Source organism: Eumetopias jubatus, unplaced genomic scaffold, assembly GCF_037043125.1.
Source record: "Eumetopias jubatus isolate StellerSeaLion01/CBP00866 unplaced genomic scaffold, mEumJub1_p1.0 scaffold_5, whole genome shotgun sequence".
Taxonomy (NCBI): Eukaryota; Metazoa; Chordata; class Mammalia; order Carnivora; family Otariidae; genus Eumetopias; species Eumetopias jubatus.
In genome coordinates, this window is record NW_028274811.1 from 102,656,853 (window position 1) to 102,681,954 (window position 25,102).

The following is a 25,102-nucleotide window of genomic DNA, read 5'->3' on the forward strand; positions in this document are numbered from 1 at the left end:
TGCCTACAGAGAGCTTCTGTGATAAGGTTTGTAGCGATGGACAAGCAAGGTAGAAACTGAGGTAAGGAAGCTGGAGGACAAGAAACACATTCTTCACTAATTTAGACTTAGTTCTCTATTGGAAATGTTAGAGTTGACTTACTCTCATTCTCTTTTGAAGATGGCAGCATTCAACACCTCTTTTCTCTAGAAAACTATGGAATTCTTGTTTCATAAATACTTTCTTTCATGTTTATATACCATAAATCCAATTCTACAATGCATTTCTAACTAGCTAGCTTGATTCTAAGAGCAAATTGCCCTTCTTTTATTATTTTAAGCTGTTTTATCAAAGGTGAGATTGTCATTGACTAAACAATTTCATAACTGAGAGATGTGTGCAAAAAAACAATGAGAAATGGGATTATATTTGAGATGAAATCCTGGATGGTGAAGATTCCCATAGCCATATTAAGACAGTTGCAATCACAGAAAACAGCAGTTATCCTTTGGGACAGATACCTTAGATTTTAGGATTAGAGGGAGAATATTAATGGGGTAGATTAATGGAGAATGAGAAGAATCTGTTTACTGTGCCATTCACTTTATATACCTGGACTTCCCTTTAAAATTATGAATAATTTGCTTTTAAGTCAAAGTTTCATATGAAGAAAGACATTCTCTAATAAAACAAATGGCTCCAAATGAGATCATGCTAATAAAAATGGTGGTGGTGTATAATCTATTAAATTTTCACAATTTTGATTATAATTTATGATGTTTACAAGTAAACAAGCCTTTTAAAAAATCATTAGCTATCATCTAAAAGTCTATAGTTTTGGAACCAAAAGTTCAATAACTCTTCTAAAAATCTGTATTTCTGCATCAGATAAAGATGGTTGCTCTTATGAGTAAAAAGGAGTGCAGATTTCTAGAAAATTAACTTAAGACAATGTCTAGCTGTGCTATGGTTGATGTAGATTCTCAAATCAAGAGCACTGTAATTTTTTGAAAAATAATCCATTTCCACTTTTTTGAGATTTGACTTGCTCTCTTTGGAAGAAATGTGATTTAATGAAAATTATGAGTTAAGAGTGAAAGGATTGATATTCTAGTTCTATATTACACTAACTTGTCACATGTCAAAAGGCAAAGAACTTAAGCAGTCTTAACTTATTTGTTTGTTTGTTTTGCTTTAAATTGGGGAGCAATATCTGTCCTGCCTACCTCCTAGACTTGTAAAAATTCAACTCTCTGGATGCAAAAGTTCTTTGAAGGGATAAATATGATATACAAATATAATTTATGCTTCGCAAGGGGGATTTTGGGGGCGGGTGTACCATTTATAAATATTAATGTTTAGTGTATTTCATTGTATGCTTCCCTGTATTGTTGTTTATAATCTAATATGTGCTTATTCATTGCAGTTATTTGGGGGAGTATATTTTGGAATTTAGATCTGCTGCAAAATCAAATTTGGACATCATGTCTATAATATTAAAAAATGATGACTCACTTCATAATCACTACTCTTCTGACTTGAAACCAAATATATTATAATTCAAAAATTTTATATGGGGGAGTTTGATAGCATTCAGTACTGCACTGATAACTTAAATGATATTTTTCTCTGCTTTTGTCTTCACTTAGAGTACCATCCAGGGTCATGTACTAATGTGATCATGTTTGAGAAAATGAGATTCATAATCAAATGAACCAGGGTGCAAGTTGGAACTATATACTACTTCCTACTTGCAAACTGTTAATTTCACTAAACCTTTGCAGCCTCCTGTGGGCCTAATTACTTCCCTCATGAGAGTGTTGGGAAAACTAAATGTGGTGATAAACTTCAGGTGCTTAGCGGGATACCTAACACAGAGTAGCCTTTAGCTGTGGCTGTTGTCATTAACATAGTTCATCTTTTAAACAAGTATTTTTTCCTGTTTTGTTTTGTTTGTTTTGTCTATCTGTATATATGTGTGTATGTGTGTGTGTTTCCTTTTACAGATGGATATACCACTGATGACATTGAGTTTTACTGGCGTGGGGATGATAACGCAGTAACAGGAGTGACAAAGATTGAACTTCCACAGTTCTCTATTGTGGATTACAAACTTATCACCAAGAAGGTTGTTTTTTCCACAGGTTTGTATCAGGGAAGAGGGTTAAGGGAAAGGGGGCTTCCACATATTTTGCAAAAGGGTCCATTGATATCATGACTGGGTCCCAGGGAAAGAGGATGAGTAGAAGATTTAGATCTGCTGAAAACCTTCAGAACCCCATCAAGCTCATTGCTTATTTGGGACCCATGCAGTTATTTCCCAGGAGGCATCCCCAACAAAGCCGAGAGGGTTCTTCTATGGCTCTCATCTACCAAGAATGGACTAATGGTTAGAGATAGAATGCAGAAAGAGAAATGAAGATCTGGGTCAGAGTTGTTTCCCCAACTTTATGCATCTTACAGAACTCCTCATAATCCTTTGAAAAATACTGGAGAGAGCCAAGTCAATAGGAGAATTCCACATTTTCCTCAATGATTAAGAATTTCTTTATGTAGCCTTACCTCCTCTTTTGGAGCTAAAAGCCCTTCCAGATGTTGAGATTATCCTGATGCTTTCTCCATTGTTAATCTTCTAGCATTGAGGTTTTAGGTTGTCAAATTTGGTTTCATCAGCACAAAATTTTAACAAAAAAGCTCAGGAAAGTAATACTTTGCTACATACTCTTAAGGGAAAAAACAAACAATAAACCCACAGGAATATTTCTTTTTATGTTTTTCTTATTGGAATGAATTCCCCAGGCACAGAAATAGCTAGTACTGTAACTATACATTTTTAATTGCCCTTCTGCTAAGGACTTAGGCACTTCCTTTCCCTGCAAACTACTTCAAGTAAGAGTTGTATGATTTTGTAAGAATACGAAGCCTCTAGCTTTAAAAAACAAACAGAAACTTTTCCTAAATTTGAGGTCTTCTGAATCCCTGAGACTATAGATATGAGTTCATACTTAAAATATTCTTATTTCAATATTACGATACTTATTAGAGCCCAAGATGGCTAGACAGCCTTTCTTTCAATATTAGTAAGAATATCACACCCAAAACACACTATTTATCAATGTGACTTTTTTATGTTCTAAGACTATGTTCAATTACATATCTTGTTTAAAGAGTAATTCCCCAGATCATCACAATCAAAGGACCTAGCTACAGGAACCTGATCCTTTAGTTTTGTCTCCCACAAATATCTTTGAAACCAGTGATTCTCCATCGTTTGGTGAGTCAGAAATCCCCTTAGAACTTTGATGGAATCAGGAAAAAAATGTGATCCATACATGTGGAAACCTTCACAGAACATTAGGGAATTGCTGTGTACCTGAAGCCTTGCCATCGATCCCAGACTTACAATGAATTCTAGGGCTTGTGAAGAGATTTCTAAAATATGATCCGACTGCGCAGCCTTATTCTTATATACAAAAACTAAAACAAACAAACAAAAATCTTACAGGATAGTCTTGCTGAGAAACAGCTGAGGGGGAAGAAAGGGACTGTACCAAACTATCTTGTCTTCATAGTTGTAGAGAATGAGTATCTTTGATCGAGCGCCCGAGGCTGAGCAAGGAAGAGCTGGAGTTCTTTTAACTACTCAGGAATATGAGTGTACTCAACTCTGAATGACTCTTGATAATTAAAAGCCCGGTGTTCTCAGACTACTTTTGCAGGAGAAAGTGCCCTTCACCAGGAGCTAAAATTGAATTTAAGAAAGATATGCAAACTACTTACTGGCCTTAAAAGGAAAGTATCCTATAAATACTGATTGATAATGATGATGTCCTAAAATTGCCTTTCTAGGTTCCTATCCCAGGTTGTCCCTCAGCTTTAAGCTGAAGAGAAACATTGGTTACTTTATTCTGCAAACATACATGCCTTCCATCCTGATCACTATCCTCTCCTGGGTCTCCTTCTGGATTAATTATGATGCATCAGCTGCAAGAGTGGCATTAGGTAGGCCATTTTCTAACTGCTTATGGAGCTTGACTCTGTGTGTGCACGCGTGTGTGCATGTGTGTGTGTGTATGCGCATGCACGTCCACTCACATCCTTTCCTTACCCTGGTATTTATGATGCGTGACAAGACTGGACTATGCACGTTACAAGAATTTGGCTGTGAGACTTTGGGTTATCTGATTCAGCATTAAATCAATTAAAAACAAATTAAAACTCTTTCATGTCAAAATTAGTTTACCATATAGCAGTTGGTAATGAAATTAGTCCCATCAATTTGATATTTTTATTGAAGCATATTCATGTAATATCACTCATTGTTCAGTTTGCATCAGTGCTTTCTTACCTGGAAAGAGCTCCCTTTTGTCTTTTTTTTTTTTTCTGAGCAGAAGACAAGGAAATGTATCATGTAACTAACAGATAAGCAAAAAGACTTCTAAAACCTTATTAAGATTTTGGAGTAGCAGGGTAGAGGGCAGAAGACAACAAAGTAAGATTGCTTGGAAATCATCCATAGCATCGCTTATCTTATGCTTGATTTTTTTTTCTATTGTAACACCAGAGGAAGAGAATAAATTATATTTCATGAACATTTTTATGTTACTAACTCCAGATATAGTAAATTATGATCTTTTACACAATTTTTATTATTTTTAGTTCTGACTAAGCCCTTTAAAATGTTGGGCTGTTAACTTCTTCACTGTGATATCTCAATTCAATCATCACTTCCCTAGAGAAGTCATTCGTTTATTCATTCCACAAATATTTGTTGAACACCTACTATGTGCCAAACGTACTAGACACTAGAGATAAAGCAGTGCCCTTCTGGAAGATACGCCAGCAGTAAAAAGACAATAAATATATTTTGCTTATAATATGTGAACTGTGTTAAGTCTATAGAGGGAAATTAGCAAGGTAAGGGTGGGATATGCCAGGAGGTACAGTTTACAATAACTTCATTCAGAAATTATTGATGGACCAAAGACTTCAAGAAGACAGACACACTTAAATGTCTGGATGGGAATATTCTAACCTATATACAAATGCCCTGAGATAGTAAAGTGCCAAGGATGTCAGCGAGATGGCCAGCGAGGTGAATGCAAGAGGGAGTTCAGGAGTCAAGACAATGTAGCTCCCCTACATTGTCAATCCCCAAGATTCTGAAGCCGTTCCAGGGCCATGATAAAGGTTTTGCTTTTATTCTGAGTGAAATGAGAGAGTCACTGAGTGAAGATGTGACACGATTTGATTTCAGATTGAAAGGGGTAACTCTGGCTACTGTTTTAAGATTAGATTGTGGCAGTTCAAGAATGGAAGGGAGAAGTAATGACCTCCTAGGCTGAGTCCAGTCCCCTGTGATATATTCTCTTAAAATACTAGAGAACTTCCTTTTGTAGACCAATTACAGTTATAATTTATATTTATTTGGTTTGTGATGTCCCTTTTCTTCATGGTACTGAAAGATACATTGAAGAAAGGTCCTTATCTGATTTTGCTTCCATTATGCCTGTAATAACTCACACAATGAATGGTGTTCAGTAAATATTTGCTGAATAAAGTAATGAATGGAATTTGTAAATATCCTCTTACTCCAAAGTGAAAATCTACTGTCAATTTAATGTCTATTACAGGAATAATAAATAAATTATTTACTTTTTAAAAGAAATTTGTAAAATGTCTTTTGATGTGAGTAATTTATTACTTGGTCAGAAATATCTTAAAATGAGATTGAGATAAAAAGCAAAATCAGCACTGTCAGTCTTATAATATACACGTTGAACAGGATAATCTGCAGTTGAAATAATGAAAAGATAAATGAAACTGGGGAATGTTTCAAAATAACTGATATTATAGAAAAGATATAAAAACTCTAAGACACCTAAAGTAAGAATAGAGTTTTTCTGGCCCTGCTCAGAATCAGACATGCAAATTTATTTTTTCTATAGCTGTTTTATGAGCATGTAGAAAAATAAGACAAAAATTATTATCTTTTCAGAGAAATAAAATTAAATCAGAAAACTTATACTTCCAAAAAATCATAGAAATGAAACTTAACTCAGCTTTCTGAGTCAGAGAGATCCCCATTCAAATGTCGATTATACCATTTCCCATCTGTGTGATCTTGATCTCTGGGCTCTATTTTTACATCACTATTTTGCTACAAAACTGGACCTTGCCATACTCAGGATTCTGGACTCCCAGTGCTTTTACCCAGCATATCTCTCTCTATCTTTCCAATTGTAGAGGGAAACTACTGTTCACTGTTGGAGATGACCACTCAGTGGGATGAACAATTATAACTTGACCCAGTATGCCACTTCCCATAATCTTATAATGCTTCTATATTATTTAACTGTGCATTACATGCCTAGTTGCCCAGTCCAGAAACATGAGGGCTAGACACCTGCCTCTTTGTTACCCATCATTTCCAGCTTCGAAGTTTTTATAGTCATTTGTCTATATCATCTGTATAATGCATTCACTGATTTCAGTACTATTGTGATTATTTTAATTTATTTTCTCTGTATCACATAGATGATCCTGAAAAACTATTAGCCGGGATTCCTTATTTCTGTCTTGTATGCTTTCCTTCTATCCTCCACACTAGTACCAGACTGATTGTCCTAAACACAATTTGTCCCTCGCTTCCCTGCTTAAAGCTGGTCAAAGGCCCCACCTCGCCTTCAGTTTTAAGTTCAGACTCCCCATTAGGCTCTGTATATATGGCTCTCCATTATGCAGCCTTGCTTAATCTTCACTCTCCTCACCGTGCTTCCTGTCATATCCTATAATATACCCCATTCACTTTCTTGAGATGCTTTTGAAGAGCCATGTTCTTTCTCCCCCCACACACAAAGCACACCTTTATAAAAGCCCTCTCTACCACACCTTGAGCTCCAGTCCTTTGTTGCTTGGGTATCTTCCACTCATCCTTCAGGACTCAGCTCCAGGTTTTATTTCCAGACTTCTCTCCTGCTGCATCACGAGGCTCAACTAGGGTCTTCTCCATATCCTCAACATTCACCGTATACAGATGTCTGCCATAGCATTTAATTCACATCTCTAGCCCCTCACTGGATATATAACTATAAATATAAAAATGTAAATAAAGGAAAAGTCTCCAAGTGATTAATTTTACTGTAAATTCATGATTTAAATGTGTCTCCAGGGCCTATCACAGCGCAGGTACGTAATCAGTACCCAGTAAGTATTTTGTGGTGTATATGAATAAGTGAACGAGTACAATTAATCTTTCCAACTATGATGAAAGCAGCAAGGAAACAGGGACGTTATGATTCTAACTCTGTCATTTTTTTTTTCAGGAATTACAACCGTCCTTACAATGACCACAATCAATACCCACCTGCGGGAGACTCTCCCTAAAATCCCCTATGTGAAGGCCATTGACATGTACCTGATGGGGTGCTTTGTCTTTGTTTTCATGGCCCTTCTGGAATATGCTTTGGTCAACTACATCTTTTTTGGGAGGGGACCCCAACGCCAAAAGAAAGCAGCTGAGAAAGCTGCTAGTGCCAACAATGAGAAGATGCGCCTGGATGTCAACAAGGTAGATTCAGAGGGCAAGCTCTCCTTGCTTCTTAAACTCATAGAAGAATGCCAGAAATATAGGTTAATGGCCTTGTTCAACAAATGAGGAAACCAAGGCCCAGGGAAGAGAATGGGTAGTTTTTCCAAAATCATAAAGTTAATTAGTGATGGAGGGATAATTAGGGCCAAAACTCATGATACAACATTTGGATACCCCTTACCTTAACAATAGGGTTGCCCAAACCACATTCATCTGAGAACTACCCTTGTGACTTTTTCCGTATATGAATATAATGTGTACTGTTGTTTACTTTATATTTATTTACAGTTATTTTAAATAACTAACAAAGGAAATTTTATATCACTTAAATCTGTATTACTTGCTGGAAGATAATCTTAAATGAGAAATATGAAACTATGTTATTAAATTCTAGGCTATACTAGATGAAGGCTCTGGGCCTGAGCCCATTCCCTGATTTAAAAGGGAGATAAACAAGTACAGAGATGTATTACAGAGTCACCAGCAACAAATGAAGTCTTTCTCTTTGAAGTCCTCAGGAGGATAGAAAGATAAGTGGAGGGGGGAAAAGAGTAATTTTTTCCTTCAGTGACAGATAATCATTTAATGCCTTGCACATGTACCACTTAAGATCACTGGAGCACGTGACTGTAAGAGACTGCCATCTTGCTTAAGTTACACATAGTCAAAGAACAGTTTTCCATGCAGTTCTAAACCCTGTTTAGTCTTTAAGGCAATGGTTCTCAACCTTGGGTGCCCAACTGACTGGGAGAGAATTAACAAATACTGAAGCCTGATTCCTTTCCCAGAAATTCTTATTTGAATGTACTAGAGTATGCCTGGACATCAGAATTTTTAAAAACTCTTCAAATGTCATTCTAATTTGCAGTGAAGATTTAGAATCTCCATTTTGAGGTTTTTGACAGCAGTCCCAATGCATCCATCCCTTTTTACTACCCAAATGTGACTTCACCTGGCTTCCTCTATCAAACTTGCTGCACTAAACAGAATATTTATAAATGTACTTTCCCATAGTCCAAATTTAAATGCTTCAAAATAGACAGAAAAACAAGGTCTTATTTTAATATCTGCCATAAATAATGTTTATAAAGTAGTGCATAGTGTTAAATTTAATAAATAGTTCACTGTGATGAAACTAGGAAAATGCTAATACTTTTAAACCATCTGGAATTATTAACCATATCAATCATTATTTAATTGACATTTTAATATTTCTATCTTCAAGTGATTTCCAAGGATAGCATACCATAAATGATCTCTACAGTTGAATTCTATTTGGAGCAAACACAATGAGAGCTTCTAACTTACTGATGTTTTCACATATCCATAGGTCTCATTTTTTTGGGGGGGTGCTATTCTCTAAGAAAAGGCACTCCTTCCCTGGGAGATATTTGTAATGATGCAAATTTTAAGTATGACCTTTAAAAGCTAATGAACCACAGGTCTAGAAAATTGTCAATTTCTTTACAATACCTGAGTTTTCACTTATTAGAATCTGTCAGTAGATTCCAACCTAGCATTATGGCTTTCTCAAGCTGTCAAACAAAAGAATGCTTTTTAAATCCATTCTATGATTTTTCTGATATTGTAGTGTTAGTTAAATAAATAAACAAACAAATAAATAAATAAAACTATCTCGCAGGACTGCAGTTTGAAATGATTCTAAATCAATTGCCTAATGAAATGCTGACTTAATAAGATAACATCTGATCTCTTTTAACTTTCATCTACCCTATTTTTTTATGCCAATTTGCATTTAAATGATAAATTTAAGAGCCAGAGAGTGGCAGTTTTATAGCAAACTGAATCTGGAGAGCTTCAGAGTTTAAATTCAACGTACTGAGATGGAGATAGAGAATGGTTCACTGAGCAAATACCCCACAGTGGTGAAAAGCCCATCCTCTTGGCTGAAGTTGGACCCACAATTCAGAGCATAGAATATGAGAGAACAAAAAAGATATCAGAGTTCTTCTAGTACAGTGGTTCTCAAAAAACAGGTGATTTTTCCCCCAGAGGATCTTTGACAATGTCTGTAGATATTTTGGATTGTCAAAACTGGGAGGAGGGAATTGTTACCAGTATCTAGTGAATAGAGGCCCAGGATGCTACCAAACATCTTTCTGTGCTTTGAACAGCCTCCTCATAACAAATAACTATCCAGCCCCAATGTCAATAATGCTGAGGTTAAAAAACCCTACTGTAATCCAATCCTCTAGTTTCAAACATAGGAAACTGAGGCCCAGAAAAATATAAGATACTTGTCCTGTTCTTAAATCTCTTAAATACAAGTGGTTTCTCCACTTTCTTCAATCAAGTTGTGTAATATCAAGACATCAGGAGTTATAATTAGCACAACAGTTCTAAACAAGTATTTCGTAGTCAGTCAAATCCAGCATTTACCATCCATTTACAGTTGTGTGACAGTACGTAATAAACAAACGAATAAGCAAGCAAGCAAGCAAGCCTCTCTGACCCTTCAGTTTCTTCATCTATAAAAATGGGGTTAATGCCTCTCTCATAAGTTATTATGAAGATTATTTGTGATAATGTGTAGAGAGGATAACATAGTCCTCAATATATGGTAAACACTCTGTAAGAGGTAAATACTAATAAAATATTAAAATATTATAAATGATAGGAATTATCACTTTTTAAAGTAAAATTTACAGTCTCCAGACATATTGCCAATGTTTGTATATTTTACAGTGTAAATATATAGCATATAGGGTGAAATCCCATTCCTAAAAGGGAGTACTATCTGCAGAGGAATGTTTCATGTTAGAAGTTTTAAAGTCAGTGCAAGGAAATAATTTTTCAACAGGTATTAGCTATAAAATCTATAGCAAACCAGCTACAAACTTTATCATTTCTTAGGCCAGAATACTTAGAGCCATCCTGATTTGATTAAAACAAAAGGTGACCATTTCACATTTCATACTCCCATGGTTTCTTTTTTAACCCAGCATGAAGGATTAGAGATCTACATAGGGCTCTGATTGCACATCACTTTCTTTTGTGTTGGCATCATGAATAATGCCACTCTATTTCTTATCAAGAATGTCCCTTCTTTTCAACTGTAATTCAAATTTTTTTCTTTTTTTTTTTCTAAAGCTGGGGCACATATAATCAGCTAAGGATTGTTGGATGCTCTGGAAAAATCAGTCACCAGGAGAGGGATTGACCTTTTCAGCTTCCCTTGATGGTTTCCTAGAGATGCAGGCAGCATGTCAGATCATCTAAAGTGATTTTTAAACTGGGCTCTGTCCTGAGGTCAGGGAGGGATGAATATGGGAAGTCTAGCCAAGTGGGAGCCAACTGTTGCTTCAAGGGCATACTTCCACATTTTTCTAATATCTTCTCTGTATTGGTTTCCTGTAAATTTTTAATTTAACAAGAATATATGCAGCTCTTAAAACAATTCTTATCTTGCCATTTAACTGATACAAAAACTAAGGCTCTTAAGGAGAGTAAAATACCCAAGGTTGCATAACAAAATTAATAAAATTTCTGAGACTTGATCTGGATTTTCCAGTCTGTATCTGGTATACATTCTGCTATGCTAGCAAGTACAAAAATAATGTAAAAATTAAAACCTGACTCCACATTACTCCATATATTCAATTCAGTTGACTTCACCTGAAAAAAAAAACAAACCACATCTGTTTACACACTAGAGTCCATGGCCAACAAACTATCTTTCATTGTCTTCATGTGACAAATTAAGTCATAAACTACTAAGAATTTTAAATAAACCTCAAACCAAAAAGACGTCTACTGAATATTTTTTCCAAGTATCTTCTAGAGTTGTTAATTAAAAAACAAAACAAAACCATATATATATATATATATATATATATATATATATATATATATATAATCTCTATCCTAGTGTTAGGAGAGTCCTTCCTATTATCCCTTGCATTCTTCTATTTGTGTGTGTGTGTGTGTATTTCCTTATAGAATTTGCTCTTGATTAATTTCACTTCCTTTTCTTGCTTATGGCTTCAAGTTTTCAACTCTCCTTTCTTTCTTTTAAGCTTTATGTTGTTCATTGATTATTTTGCTGCCAATAACTAAGTATATGTATATTTGAGAATTTAGTTACTCCTGCCATTTCACCACCTTGACTCCTACATATCTGAAAAGCCTCCAATATCTTAATTGCATTGAGGGACCCATAAACACCAGTTTTCCAAATAGAGCTGTGCCAAAAAGATCTCCATTTGGGGAGCATTCTTTATTCTGTGTTCATGGGTGTTGTGAGTCTCTGTGTTGCCTTTATCCATTGTGCCTAATTTTTTGTAATGCAAAGCTACTAAAACTTTTTAAATCTATTTATTTCTAGTGCTTGGAATCAGATTTTTTTAAATGATACATTAAAAAATACAGCTAATTCAAAATCCTACTCTCTGTTAGCATCAGTCTTTCTAAAGACCAGTAGCATTTATCTATATCCAATTTACTTTAACCACAAATCCTATTCTACTGGCATCAGTCGACTTAATTAGCACATTCTCTACTTTGTCTTCCAGATTTTTTATAAAGATATTAAACAAAATGGGACCCAATATCGATCCTTGTGGGACCCAACTGGAAACCTCTCCCCAACTAGACGGACTACCAATTACGATTTCTCTCTGTATACGGTTAGATAGCCAGTTTTTAATCCATTTATTTGTATTTTTGTTGGAGCCAATTTGTTTAGCTGTTCCCTGTAAAATAATGTATGGGGTCTTTGCAGATAACCTATGGACTTATATCCACAGAGACTTGGAAATAACTTAAATGTTTTCATGATACCTAAATGGAATTTTCCTGTTTTTTTTTTTTAATATAGCTATGATGAGCCTAAGCTTCAGTGTTCTATTCAGTCATTATTCCTGTGCTAGAGAAAGAAACCAAGTGCATCATATTTTGAGATTCCTTTTCATTTGTATTGAGAGAATAGAATGTCATTATATACTGTGGCATTTCTTAGTTTTCTTGTGTTTCTTTTGGTTAGTGGAATAGGTAGAGAATTATACATCCTTATATTGGTTGGCGTGAAATTCAAGGACCTATATTTTCTGTTGTAGATTATTAATTTATGTCTAGGAATGTTATGTTTGCATCAAGTCCTTGTTGCTTTATTGTTATATATTTTACAAATAACTATTACCTTGGTGGACTCAGCATTATTATAATGATAGGTAAAAGGCAGTAATTGAGATTGTTCTTTGTTATAGCTCTTGACTTAAATTAATTCCAAAGAAAACCTTTTTTTTTTTTTGCTAATACTTACAGTTTAGTTTCTGAATCCTCATGTGTTTGCAATTCTTAATTGGCAAATTGTCATTCATATTGCCCTCCACTCCAGGAGGAGGAGAATTGTCCCCATTCTACCTTACCATCCACTACTTATCCAACTACATTTTTTAAAATTTCTATTTCTTGATGAGACAGTGAATGATAGTGAATGCTTGTGAATCTTTCCTATGAGGACTTGATGCTTGATAAGCTGTTATTGTATCCTCTGAGTATCATGTTCTTCACTAATTTTACTGTTCTGACCCAAGGTTCTTCAATTCCAAATTTTTATTGCCTTTGGGGTGGGAGAAAGGTATGGTTTACTTATTAAATTACTACTCTGTTATGGTGTTTTAACCTGCCTTTCAACTTTATTACTTGTTGTGGTATGCATAGTAACAGAGTCTGATAATTGGTATTAGGTAGATTCCAGGAGAAGAGATATTTGACATTTTGCCATCACTAATTTAGTCCTAGTTCCCTAAACATCCAGCCCCTACTGTGTCTGTTTTCCTAGGCTATCTTATTTGTGTTGTTGATACTGTTCTTGTTTTTAACTCTAGCTACTCTTGTTAAAATTGAAGTAGACTGATTTGGTTGGGCAGTATTCTGGATAGAATGCTAATCATTTAGAAGAAAACATGTTTGACAGTTGGAATTTGGGTTTATGATGAAAATAATTGAAGAATGTTGTATTTTTCAAAACCAAAACCAAAGTATACTGCATGATTGTTCTAGTGACTGGGTAAAGTTACATGAAAATTCAGGAAAATCCCCAGATTGTGAGAGTATTTCAAAGACAAGTTGCCTCTTTGGTGCATTCAATTTTTCAATTGATGGTTTGAAAGAGTTAATGATACTCTAATGCCATGATTTAGATCCTAATTTGTTAAGAATTCTTTCCCTATTTCCTTAAACATTATGTTAAAGAGAATGTTCAGTGATTTACATTGAAATATGAATCTTATTGTCTTCTGCTTTTATGCTTTTTTTTGTTGGGTATGTCTTTATTCTGTCCTTCAAGTTCTCTTTTAAGTTCAAATTTAGTGTATGAAATAAGGACTGGTGTTCAAAAGTTTGAATAATGAGCTATTAAATATGTAACCTGTAAAAACATCAAGATGTATGTGACAGTCCTTCGAGGCAATAGGGTCCACTGGGAAAATGATGGCTTTTAGAATCAGACTGAACTGGGTTTACATTCAGGCATGGTCTTTTATGAGCTATGTGACATTAGACATGTTTAACCTTTCCACCCTTTAGGTTCCTCAACTGAAAACTAAAACACTAATTTCTGCCTCATGGAGCTGCTGAGGGGATTAAATGAGATAATTATATTAAGGGCCTTATATAGTACCAGACAAAGAGCACTCAATAAATAGTTGCTATTATTCTGGAGATGGTAGCAGAGAATGTATGTCTTTCTCATTTTTTTCTTTTTTGCTTAGTTCTGTTACTATATTTCTAATTATAAAACTAATTCATGATTTTTTAATGTATAAAAGGCAATGAAAACTGTCTCTATCTCCACACCCAGGCATAATCATTGTTAAAATTGCCTTTTATTCACATGACATACTTTTATTTAAAGAATTATGCCCTCCTATTGTGTATACTGCTATTTTCCACTTCCCTTTTTGTACTTCAAGTATAAATATACATCATTTCTAGTAGCTACAAGATACTTTATTGATATATGTACCATAATTTATGTAACAAGAACCTATTATTAGATATTTACATTGTTTCCAAGTGGTTTTCCATTATAAACAACACTAAGCATTCCATTGCTACATGTTTGTACACCATTGATTCCTGATATACTGCTTAAAATGGAATTGCTGAGTAAAAAAAGTACATGCCTTTAAAATGGTGATACATTATTGCCAAGTTGTTCCCTAGTAAAGTTCTGCTATAATTTACATACCTACTAGCACCTTATGAGAGCGTGGCAGTACACACACACACACACACACACACACACACACACACGTCACCCAGCCCTTAAAATGACAGAGAGACAGAAACTGATGCCTGTGTCCAATTGAAAAAGTGTTAGGAAATGAAGGTAGAAGAATCCAAAACCTATGTCCTCTCTATTCAAAAGCCATAGAGAATAAAACAGCAGTAGAAAAACAAAACAAAAACAATCAACACTCAACTCAAACTGAAGCTCTACAGAGAGACAGAGATGCATAAGCAGGGTCAGTATTCATGCAAGCAGAATCCAGGCAAACCCACCCAAGCTATATTTGAACAAATGGGGAAACCATTAGATGCATCTAAGCAAGGAAACAGCATGGCAGCTCTGTAAGAAAACTATAAATGACTCTATCTTCTTAGGTAGAGAAAGAAAGGAAGTCAGGATGCTAAAGACAGATAACAACTCTTACTGGAAAAAAAATACTTCAGGAAAAATTAAAATTTCCCTAAAAAATGTTTTTTCTCACCAAAAATTGGAAGAGAGTATGAAACAAAAGATCAAGGATGGGATGATAAACAAGGTGCTAGGAGGTGATTAAGAAGGCAAAAATGAAGAGAAAGCAATCTCTGTAGAAACTAGTAACTGAATCTAAAATAGTAAGAAAGAGAGTAAGTGTGGCAAAGAATCAATGCAGTACCACAAGAGTTAAGATTGTAGAAAATCATGCCAAATGGAGAGAAGAGAAATGCAGAGAGAAAAACGACTTAGAAAAAGACATAATAAATATGTAAAACAGGTACAGGAGATTAAATATGCAGAATCATGTTGTTAGTATAGAATGGAATAAAATGGAATAGAAAAAATCTGATGTCAATAATTATAATAATAATGAATACTTATTGAATACCTTTTCTGTTTTTAGACACTTTACATAAATTATGACATGACGTAGTTCTTATTATTATCATTTGTTGTAGTAATTATAATTTTACAGATGAAGAACTGAGACCCAGAGAGTGTAATTAACTTGCTTAAGGTTAGACAGCTAAGAAATGGTTGAACAGAAAATATGACTACAGGCAACACTCTTAACAAATATGCTAGACATTATATATATTTATACATACCTGCGATGAAATTAATCAGTAAGCCAAAAGGATGTACTGGGTTCCAAGGTAAAAATTATACAATCTCATTACCACCTTATTATATTCTTCTGACATTACTAAACTTCCAGTCAGAAATAGTGAATGATCTACAAGGAAGGAAAAAAAAAGTTAGGACTCAAACTACTCCATAGCAATATTAAATTTTGTAAAATAATGGAAAAATGTTACAGGGCTCTGAGGGGAAAAAAATGTAACCTAAGAATATTATTACTGATAGATAAAGGCAAAAGAATATAAACTATCCTCAGTATCCAAGGTTTAGTGAACAGAGCATCCATGACACCTTATTTAAAAAGCTTCATAAAAAAGTCTCGCCCCAATTAAAGATCATCAAAGTAAGGAACTTTAGAATAGGAAAAGCCAAGACAGCATGTCAATCTAAAGCTAAACAGCTCCAGAAATTAAAGTTACAGAATAAAAGATAATTCAATTATTTTAAAAAACTAAATACTATATTAAAAAAATAAATCAGGATATGTATTTTTGAAGAGAGAGAAAGTATTGTTTCCTAGTTCATAGCAAGGACTTGACATTTACTCTTTATCTTTAGAGTTTATGAATCAAGAAGTTGAAGATTAAGGATATGTTTAAAATTAACATAGATTATTACGACTGTGTTTCTTGAAGGGTGTACCATAGACTGCCTACATTAGGGTCATCTGGGGTGCTCACTTAAAAAGTAGATTCCACTTGAGATATTGTAAATCACAACTTTTAGTGGGACAGCTGAGGAATGTGCATTTTATCTCCCAGATCTGTCGTATCCGCTGAAACATGAAAGTTTAAGGATCAGGATTGGTACGATGAACTGACAATTCATCGTATACAAACCTTAGATAATAAGAAGGTGATAAAGAAAGTTGCAGATAAGGCATCTAAAGCTAGATGTCAGAAGAAAAAATAAGGACAACTTAAAAGCAAATTTAGAGCATAAATTAAGGTGATAGAATTAAGACCAAACTTGTCTTTTTTTTTTAAGATTTTATTTATTTATTTGACAGAGAGAGACACAGCGAGAGAAGGAACACAAGCAGGGAGAGTGGGAGAGGGAGAAGCAGCCTTCCCGAGGAGCAGGGAGCCCAATGCAGGGCTCGATCCCAGGACCCTGGGATCATGACCTGAGCCGAAGGCAGACGCTTAATGACTGAGCCACCCAGGCGCCCCAAGACCAAACTTGTCTTAACTGCTATAACTAGAGCACCTAATCAACTTACCTATCAGAAGAGTAATATTCTTAGATTAAATCAAGCAACTAAACCCAACAAAATGCTATTTATTAGAGACACCTTTAAAGTACAGGTATTGAGAAATATTCTTTGTAAAGTCATAGGCAAAACCAAATGGGACGAATGCAAGTCTGAGGATAACTGAGGATTGGATAGTATTACTTTTTAATAGTATTAATATTATGACTATTATTAGGTTATAAGGATGAATTGGAGGTAAAAAATATCGACTGAGAGATATTTTATAAAAATTGCAGTCCAAAATAAAGGTGTTATCATTGATTAATAGTTTATATGTAATTCATAAAATTAAAATTGAAGCAGCATCCAAATAAAATGATAGGAAATAAAAAGAGAAAATGATAGGAACATTACCTGAGTCATGTATTTAATAAAGTTTATTAGTTGTATAACCTCATTTTTATACAACTCATGTGTCAAAGATACAATAAAAATTAATTTGAAGAACATCTAGAAAATAATGGAAATTTAAAATACTATATAATTAATTCCAAGGGATGTGGTTAAAGTAATAGAGGGAGAGTTATAGTTTCAAACACATTTCTAGCAAGTAATTTTAAAAGTGAATTAAATGCACAATTCAAAAAGTTGAAAAAAAGATCAACAATATATCTAAAAGAAGCAGGAGAAGGTAATTCATCAAGATCAATTATAAGTTAACTAAATAGAAAATCAAAATAAAATAACGTACAAATAAATCAGTTCTTTTAGGGATACCTGGGTGGCTCAGTGGGTTGAGCGTCTGTCTTCAGCTCAGGTCATGATCCCAGGGTCCTGGGATCAAGTCCCATGTCAGGCTTCTTGCTCAGCGGGGAACCTGCTTCTCTCTCTGTCTGCTGCTCCCCCTGCTTGTGCTCTCTCTCTCTCTCTCTCTCTCTCTCTCTCTGACAAATAAATAAATAAAATTTAAAAAAATAAATAAATCAGTTCTTTTAAAAAACTAAGTAAAATAGGGAAATAATTGATCAAGGAAAAGCTTATTAAAGAAGCAAGGGGGAGCCAAAGTAGAAATTTTTTAAAAGCATAATAATTGTTTTTTTAAGGTGAAATTAAAAGAAAATTATGCAAAAATCTCAGAAAATGTGGATAAAATATATGATATCCTTAGAAAATATAAATTAGCAAACTGACCTAGCAGAAAGAGAAAACAAAAACAGAGCAATTACCAAAGATAAAACTAAGAAAACTGACAAAACAATGTAACCCCACTCCAGCCAGAAGCCTTCAGCAATAAGTCTTGTCAAATATTATAAGCAAATATTTCCAGTGCCAAAACCATATCTGAGAAAAACAAAAGTATATGAAAAAAAGCTATGAATCCACTTTATCAATGAGTATTTCATTGGAGAAAAAAAAATCTTTAAATATCAAGTTTAACCCCAAAAATATTAAAAGCAAACTGCAACATTAAGCACATACTGTCATTTCAAAATAAAATTATAATATAATTTACCATATTAATACATTGAAAAGGTGAAAATTTTTTCATCCTTTCAGTAGATTGCCAAGAGACATTCAGATATCTATTGATTTCAGTATTCATTTTTGGTTGTAAATTTAAAATCCCTTAGGAAATTGGGAAATGATGGGTATTTTTCTTGCTGTTTCTTTACTTCTCTTCATCTAACCAAAAGCTCTCTCTTACATTTTGTCTTAGGGTGGAAAAGTAAAGGCAGGGACAAGAAATGGATGCTTACCATCACACTATTATTTAATTTTGTAAAAATTATTAGCCAGTGAAACTACATGAGAGAAAATAAGGAACGTTAGAAAAGGAGGAAAAAGGATTTCACTCTTAGCAAAAAAAAAAAAAATTCTGGGAGAAACTTTTAGAAACCATATGAGAAAGGAGAAAGGGAAGTTTTCACAGCTTTTCTTTATTATATAAAGAGTATATAAACAATAATAAAAATATTGGAAGGAAAGGAAAGAGCCCTTTTATTACTAGTAATGTTTTTGATGAAAGAAAAATTTGTTAAAAAAACTTTTTTTTTTTTGGACAATAAACACCTTTATTACATGACCGAAGATAGGAGGAAGATTTATTTGCCTTTCCGGGCTTTGATTTTCCTCAGATAGAACTCTAGCTCCTTGCCCTCTAGCATGTAGCCAACTGCTCGGCCACATTAGCCTGGTCTTGAAGCAATGCACGCAAGAAGCTTGCCCTGCTGGAATTGCTCTTCCAGAAGACTGCTGATTTTGGCATTCTTTTTCCTTTCATCATATTTCTTCTGAATTTTCTTTGATCGTTTTTTGTTTAAAATCTCTTCCTCCTTGGGCGTCAGCTTGGCCCCCTTCTTGTGGCCCAGGGGCAGTGCATAGTGGGACTCGTACCACTGTTGGTACGGTGTGCTGTCAATGAGCACAATACAGTTCTTCACCAGGGTCTCGGTGCGGACCAGTTCGTTGTTGGATGCATTGTAGACAACATCAATAATCCTTGTTCTTCGTGTACAACACTCAGAGCCCCAGGAGAAGTTCCCCACGTCTAGCCTCAAGGCACGGTACTTCTTATTGCCTCCCCGGACTCAGACTGTGTGTATGCGACGGGGGCCAATCTTAGTGTTGGCAGCGGGGTGTCCCAGCTCATACTTCCGCTTCTTATGGTAGGGCTTTCTCTTGCCCCCGGTCTTGCGGCGCTTGTGCCAGTTATCCCGAAAGATGCCTACATGTGGAAGCAGGGCGCAGAAGCTTTAGCCACTGGGGCTCGGGCAGGCACCTCGCGAGGCCCAGACCCCCGCGCCAAGTTAACATTTTAAGAGAATCAGTTTTTTTCTAAATTATTCTATGAATTTAGTGAAATCCCATTGGATGACCAATGGCTTCCTTTGGAGTTTTGATCTTTAGTGGTTTGTTTTAGAACTTTGATAGAGTAATTCTAAAGTTTTTGTGGAAGAAAAAAAATACATGTGAAGAATCAGGAAAGTGAAAAAAATAAGAAAAGAATAGCTCTACCAGAAGTTTAAATGAATTATAAAACCAGAGTGATTAATGCAGTATAGTGCTGAATCAGTGCCATCTAAATAAAGAGCACAGAAATTGTCTTAGAAACATTAGAAAATTAAATTATTAATAAAAGTATCATTTAATATCATTGGGAGCATGTGAGTTATTTAATAAAGAATGGTGAGTAATTGGATGGTCTGACCATTTGGGAATATTTAATTGTAATACCATACATCTAACCCACCCCCTTCCTACAGATTAAATTCTAGATAAATTAAAGACCTAGATATTTTTTAAAGAGGAAAAGATACATAAAAAGTAGAAAATCATGTATAAATATTTTAATAAACATGAATTAGGTAAAACAAGACAGGAAATCTAGAATCCAGAAAAGAATAATATATTTGAGCTTGTAAAAATGTTTAATTTCTGTATTTTTCTTTTTCTCTTATCATTCTCATCAGGTAAAGCTTTTCTTTCCACAAGGAACATAATTTTTTGTCTTCTTTCTAATTACTAATTGCTTTTTAAAGCATATGGTTATTTTCAATTAATAATCCCACTTTTAAATCCCACTTTTTGAGGGGAAAAACAATCAAAATGTTTTATAATCATTTAAAAAATTTTTTTTTAATTTGAGAGAGAGAGAGAGAGAGCACCAGCAGGGGGAGGAGCAGAGGGACAAGCAGACTCCCTGCTGAGCTGGAAGCTGAGCACGGGGCTGGATCCCAGGACCTCCCAGAACCCCGGAATCATGAATTGAGGCAAAGGCAGACGCTTAAGTGACTGAGCCCCCCCAGGTGTCCCTATAATCATTTTTTTCACACATCTGTTACATCTGTTTATACTTTTATATGAGCAGATTCTCTTTCTCATTTTCCCTTCAACAGTATTGATTATTGATTGTTCTTCACAATTTATTATGGGTATAATTGTATGTAAACTTGTATTTCCCACATTTCTTAAGCAATTTAATAACTTTTCATATAGTTATGTGGTGAAATCAGCTTCCCTGTGAGTTGCCTATGGTTACTCTTTTTTTTTTAAGATTTTATTTATTTATTTGAGAGAGAGAGAGCATTGGGAGAGGCCAGAGGGACAAGCAGACTCCCCACTGAGTGGGGAGCCCAATACCAGCCTTGATCCTAGGACCCTGAGATCATGACCTGAGCCCAAGTCAGATGCTTTAACAGACTGAGCCACCCAGGAGCCCCTTGTCAATGATTACTCTTACCCATTTCTCTTTTTTCACTTTCAAGAGATCTAAATATAATAAATATACTAACCATTATTAGTATGTGCATTGCAGATATTTTTCCCAAGTTCTCACTCATTCCATAACGAGTTTTCAATTTTTATGTTGTCTAATTATTTATACTTTTGTAATTTCTGCATTTTCTGGAATGTATAAAAATTCCTCTTGAAACTCTTAAGTTAGGCATATGGTCTAATGAATTTTTCTGAAAGTTTTTTTTTCCTTTTCATACTTTTTGATTATTTTGTGTTTTACATTTAATCCATCTTAAATAATATACTATTGTTAGTGCAAGATAATGGTCAACTTTATATTTTTCCAGGGGTAAAACCAATAGCACAAGCATTATTGTATTATTACATGTTAAAAATCCATTTTCCCAGTGGTTACATTTCGAGAGTGGGATGGAATGATAAAAGACTTCCATTTTTCATTCTGTATCCTTCTGTAGTGTTTGAACTGTTAAAATGAGTGTATATTACTTTTAAAATTTAAGACAGTGTGTAAGTGTGATATGTATACATATTCCCACTCAATTTGCCAGCATGAGCCTATGACCCATTTATTACATTCTCTCTTTCTTACACAGAGACACACACACTTACTCACCATACCTACCACACCCATTCAGACACAAACCACACACAGATACAATTCCTACTTCTCCCAACGCTATCATATATCACCTAACCAGAACAACTCAATTACATATAAATAGCACATGCTCATTTCTGGTAATTATTGCTTATATTCTAATAATTATTGCTATCAGAAAGAAAAAGAAGGAAGGAAGGAAGCGGGGAGTAAGGAGAAGGAGGGAGGAAGAGAGAAAGAGGGAGAGAATGGTGTGGGCTGAATAGTAACTGGTCTGCCTTGGGAGCAACCAAGCCCATGCTGTCTGACTTTCTTGTTGATGTTGTCACCAGTGATACAGTGAGACAAAGAGACCTCTACTGTTTTGTTGTTTGGTTTTTTTTTTAAACTTGGACATACCCATAGCAACACTGCCCATGGATCCCTCAGATATAGTACCCCATGAAAAAATTAATCTTCTAACGTGGTGCAGCAAACTGAAATTCAGATGACTCGAGATTTAACTTTTAATTCTGACACTTAAGCCATACTTGTAGTATCGGAGAAATCAACCTGTTCTGCAAAATAAGGATGTGATCTCCAAGACCTCAACCACCTTAAAAATCATGTGGTTCTAGAATGTTTACTGAGCCTTCTTGCCTGAAATTCATTAGTTCCATAGCTTCCTTTTGATTAAACTTCCTATCACTTATTTCTACTACAAGCAATTGCTTATTAGTTTAAAATTTACAAACAGTTGCACAGAGTTTATATCATACTCTGTGGTTAAAAACCATTTTATTTGGGGCACCTGGGTGGCTCAGTCGTTAAGTGTCTGCCTTCAGCTCGGGTCATGATCCCAGGGTCCTGGGATGGAGCCCCTCATCGGGCTCCCTGCTCGGCGGGAAGCCTGCTTCTCCCTCTCCCACTCCCCCTGCTGTGTTCCCTCTCTCGCTGTGTCTCTCTCTGTCAAATAAATAAATAAATTCTTAAAAAAGAAAACCATTTTATTTAATAATGTTCCTTTTGGAAAAATGTGGAAAAATGGCTATAGAGAGAAATATTATAAAACAATTTCCTGGGTTAGGAACAACTAAAAGTACTAGGAATCCAAGTCCTATTCTAAAATTAACTCATCTAAATAAGATATAATTCTTACACTGGATTAATCAGAATGTAAATTAAATGTAAACTATAAAGAAGGTAGTAAATAGCCAAGCAGGCAGGTCCATTAGATTATGATAATATTGTGCCCTGGTATAGTATTTATACTTTTTCAATGTGCTTCAATTATCTCAAAAATAACCAGATACATAGAGGGTAACCCATTTGATAAATGAGTAAATGGAACAGACACCTAGGCATTCATTGATGAAACACATTTTCAGGACCAAAGCCCCTTGAATCTTACTCCCATGTTCTTGTCCATTGCCTGGTCAATTTCTCTGTTGAGTCCCTTCTTTTTTTTTTTTTCAGATTTTATTTATTCGACAGAGAAAGAGACATCCAGAGAGGGAACACAAGCAGGGGGAGTGGGAGAGAGAGAAGCAGGCTTCCCGCTGAGCAGGGAGCCCGATGCAGTGCTCGATCCCAGGACCCTGGGATCATGTGTTGAGTCCCTTCTTAATCAGAGAAATTGGTTATTTCCTGTCCTACAAGGAGGCCAGTGTTTACCAACTATGACTCATTTCCCTTCAATTTGGTTTTTTTTTTTTTGTAGAATGAGAACCACAACCAAAGAGTTAAATTTTGAAAACATATTTGTTCTGTCAGAGGGCCCGTGTTGCCAGTAAACAAAATTTAGCAAACAACAGAAAAAGTATATATATAATACTTCGTGGTTTTTCAAAGCACTAGTAATACATTGCCTCTTCTATTCATTTTAGAATTCGAAATACAGTAGTGCTAACATACCAGTACCATGTTGCTTAAATCGGTGCTGGAAGTCAAGCACAGCTTGTGGATTATTAACATAGTCTTTAAAGAAAGACATGCAATAGTTTTGAATTTTAAGACAACGCTTCACTTTTGAAGAGCTCCTGAAGTTAGTATGATACTTACCTATACTGTAAACATGTAATTTCTTTACTTTTCTCCTTAATAAAAACCTACCAGTAAATTAATGTATTTTTTAGTTTTAAAAATCTCAGATTTTAGAGGTGCCTGGGTGGCTCAGTCGTTAAGCGTCTGCCTTTGGCTCACGTCATGATCCCAGGATCCTGGGATCGAGCCCCGCATCGGGCTCCCTGCTCTGCGGGAAGCCTGCTTCTCCGTCTCCCACTCCCTCTGCTTGTGTTCCCTCTCTCGCCGTGTCTCTCTCTGTCAAATAAATAAATAAAATCTTTTGTAAAAAAAAAAATAAATAATAAAATCTCAGATCTTAGGAAATGTAGTAACAGTTGTAGTATAATGAATACAATTATTACTCAGAAAACTCTGGAAAGATTATGAACTGTTGAAAAATAGAAAACTGTGTATTCCATGGGCAGCTTTGGGAATTAAGGATGGCATTAAATTTTTATTAACCATCTTTCTATTAATATTAAATTATTTTAAAACAAAACAAAACAAGTAAAGAACCTCCAGCAAGTCTTGTGTTCCTAAAGAAATTAGGAGTTTTTTTATGGCCTCTGCTGAGAAAAGGTTTACAGAATTGCTTGATGGTTGTTTAATTTTGGCAAAGAGCACCAAGAGAGACATAACAAAAATGGAACCTGACATAATTTTGAAATCTCCCTCAGCAATAAACAAGCTCTCTTTGCCTCTCAGTACTACTACTAACTTCTGCTGCAGAAAATTTCTGGAAGCTGAACCAGCTTCAAAGACCCCATAGGCAGTTTCTTCCACTGAGTCGCAGATACTGCTATGACTCCCTAGCGGGGTAAGCATCTCTGAATCCCGGAGCGCAGGCCTGCTAACCCAGGTGCCACCCTGAGAGTGCACTGTGTTAAGAGTCCTCAAAGTGCATACTGCTTTCTGAAGCATTTCACATTTCCTCACTCACGTCAGGGTTGTTTACTTCAGCCGTTGAGGATGTGGTCCCCTGATGCCAGCACCACGGGCTGCATTCCTGTGAGAGTCTTTCAGATACACGTTGCTCACTTCACTGTAGCCAGCAGCAGGGCAGCCTT

General features: G+C 35.2%; 1 protein-coding gene and 1 pseudogene across 3 annotated transcripts in view; one reads left to right on the top strand and one right to left on the bottom strand.

Annotated features, from left to right (window-relative positions):
* Positions 1-25,102, top strand: part of GABRB2 (gamma-aminobutyric acid type A receptor subunit beta2) — a 234,635-nt gene that overhangs the window by 191,442 nt on the left and 18,091 nt on the right. For 2 of the 3 annotated variants that reach the window (XM_028106610.1, XM_028106611.2), the window contains exons 6-8: positions 1,987-2,124; positions 3,830-3,982; positions 7,306-7,550. In XM_028106610.1, coding sequence (XP_027962411.1) covers positions 1,987-2,124; positions 3,830-3,982; positions 7,306-7,550 — 536 coding nt within the window. Of the gene's footprint in view, positions 1-1,986; positions 2,125-3,829; positions 3,983-7,305; positions 7,551-12,103; positions 12,218-25,102 lie in introns of all 3 variants that reach the window. The other variant, XM_028106609.1, reaches the window with a different exon arrangement.
* On the bottom strand, positions 19,189-24,860 carry LOC114211864 (small ribosomal subunit protein eS8-like; annotated as a pseudogene).